The sequence below is a fragment of the Phytophthora parasitica genome (genome assembly GCF_000247585.1).
Source record: "Phytophthora parasitica INRA-310 unplaced genomic scaffold supercont2.214, whole genome shotgun sequence".
NCBI lineage: Eukaryota > Oomycota > Peronosporomycetes > Peronosporales > Peronosporaceae > Phytophthora > Phytophthora nicotianae.
In genome coordinates this window covers 14,631-17,180 of record NW_008649200.1, presented here as the reverse complement: position 1 = coordinate 17,180, position 2,550 = coordinate 14,631, and the positions used below count along the sequence as shown (strand labels likewise).

At 49.2% G+C, this 2,550-nt stretch overlaps 1 protein-coding gene across 2 annotated transcripts; it reads left to right on the top strand.

The window, feature by feature from the left end:
• Positions 1-109: 109 nt before the first annotated feature.
• PPTG_19931 lies at positions 110-2,395 on the top strand (the record flags this gene model as incomplete). Of its 2 annotated transcripts, XM_008918486.1 has the most annotated exons (2): positions 110-191; positions 251-2,395. In XM_008918486.1, coding segments are annotated over 2 exons (2,153 nt in total), but the record flags the coding sequence as incomplete, so codon positions are not given. The 2 variants fall into 2 exon arrangements, with proteins under 2 accessions (XP_008916734.1, XP_008916733.1); XM_008918485.1 differs by having other exon boundaries at positions 110-2,395.
• Positions 2,396-2,550: the final 155 nt, after the last annotated feature.

The window sequence follows — 2,550 nt, the reverse complement described above, 5'->3', positions numbered from 1 at the left end:
CGCATAATGAAAGCAAAATGCTTTGTATTGTTTTTATTATGTTGTTTTAAACAATCCTCGTCAACAGTCATTGTGTGTTCCACACAAGTTAGGACAGAATTCAAATTATCCCGCCGCTATCTGCAACTCCAGTCGTACGCATCTTCGGGCATGAGCGAGGGGCGTCTGCAGCACTTGCTGCAGCCCATCCGGTACGTTCTCCTTCTTCTCCGCCCTCTCGTCTCCCTTCTTCATCCTCTTCTCTCTCCAGGGACTTGAGCAAGAATTGGAACATCGATTTGGCCTCGGAACTCGAGGAATACATGGACAAACTCGAGAACCTCAACATTGCGTTCGATCCCGAGGACGGCGCTAGCATCGCGAACGGAGAAGAACCTGGCGTCATGAATTTCGCAGAGGCAGCGCTGCTAATTCAGGGCACGAGCGTCATTTACAGTCGCAAAGTCGAGTATTTACATGCTCTAGTGTATCAAACACTGGCACATCTGTCCAAACCGGACGATAAGCAGCAGAACCAACAGAATGGAGACACTGGAGAGGAGCAGGGCGAAGAGGACGACGAAGATGCAGAAGCTAGTGTGTTTAATAACCCTTTGCCGCTGTATGACGAGTTGGAGGAGGCTAAGTCGACGCATATTACACTTAAGAGGGCGAAAGAGGAGGGCGAGGATACCGAAAATGACCGACGGAGGAAGAGAAAAGAGGCTAAGGCTCTTAACAAAAGCAAGAACAACATTCAGGCGTCTATAGCGCTCATGGGGTCGCTTGTACCGGACGAGAGAGACCACGGAGAGACGTTTAAATTGCTGTCGTGCAACTTACACTCAACTGGTGTGTTGCTGCTGGACGAAGCGAGTAAAAAATATCTAAAACCAGGGCAATACACTGCTGGAGACCAGTCTCTTGCGTTTGGAGAGACTCCAGGACGGCAAGGAGGCATGTGGGTCGCTGCAGATGGCGAGAATCCGGCCACAACATTGAATTTCGACGATATGGATGTCAACGACGACGACGAACATGAAAACGCCTTCGTTGATCAACCAGACTATGAATATGATTCAGGAGAGCCTGTACAAGACGTTCCGATGGACGAAACAGTGGAAAATACGCAGCAACTGGAGCAAACTACCGACTCTCGTCCTGCTACACGGTCAGTGACTGCATTGTCTACAGTTGAGAAGGATCCTTGGGCCCCTGTGGACGCTTACGACGCCAGTACTGCAGTCGCTCGGCCATTCAAGAAAGGTCGGTCATACCCTCGTGTTCCAGCTTACAAGAAGAAGAAGACTGGCCCTGCAGCTCTTAGCAACAAGGACGGCGCTGTGGGAATGGACGATGAAGTAGAACAAGACGGATTGTCGGATCCTGCGTTCCAAGACCGCTTCTTTATGAGCTCGACCGGCCCGCAGTGGGCTTCGTGGGTTTGGTCCGAAACAGCGAGTGAAAATCCACTCGAGAAGACTTGCAAACGCACATTTTGCAAAGCTCCTTTGCTTGTAAAAACGTGCGATGCATTGTGGCAACGGGAGGCGAAATGGAGAAGCATCATGCGTCGTTGTGAAGCTCGTGAGAAGCAGAGCGCTCAAGCTATGCTGCTGCGTGAACAGGCCATGGAAGAGGAGGAGGCAGACAACGATCAGATGCAGGCTTTGACGCTGTCAACAGCTACTGCTCGACTGGATATGGCGTTCCGGAACGATGCGAATGACAATGAAGAGGAGGATAGCAATGGAGATAACGACTATGACGGTGGATTTGATGGCGATTGGGACCAAGGTGATTTTGATGACCCTATGAGCTCCTATGAGGCTGTGGATACTTCCGGTGGGCCGCTAACGTACGAGGAAATCTGCAGACAACACTTGGCGTCCTTCATGTCGGGCACCGAGAAGTATGTGCGTGAGACAGACCTTAGTAAAAAGGTCAGTGATTGGCAGGATAAGCTGTCGCCGCTGTTGAAGCAACAGGATACTCGCCCTCCGTTTGATATTCACCAGTATGGCCGAGAAATTATCGGTCGTCTGGAAGAAGAACAGAAGAATTCCAGTCTTGAAAAGCACACAAAAACTACGAAAAAGGCCCAAAACAAACGCGCGAGACTGGCAACAGAAGAAGAAGAGACTGAAACTGTGCCATTCGAGACACTGGTGGATGGCAAAAGTCAATTTGAAGTGTGTCGACTCTTTTTGGCGTCGTTGCAACTGGCGAATAGTGGAAATGTGGCGCTTTCTCATGCTCGTACGGCGGCAGAACACGGACAAGTGCCCTTCGAGATGCAACTGCTTAGCACCGCCAACGTTTTCGAAGCACTGCAAGCGTAATATATATATCAAATGCATACAAAAGTTTTTTTGGTGTCAAAATAGTTGAAATTATTGCCTCCTTTTCATAATGCTAAGTTTTTATTATAAATATTTGCTCACGCGGTTAGTGGCGCGAAAACACCTTCGGTAAGACTGAAGTGGTCTCGAAGAATTGGTAGAGCGTTCTCCCATTCGTCCTCCTTGATCAGCATGAAGTCCTAGAAAACACAACGGCATGTTAACGTTT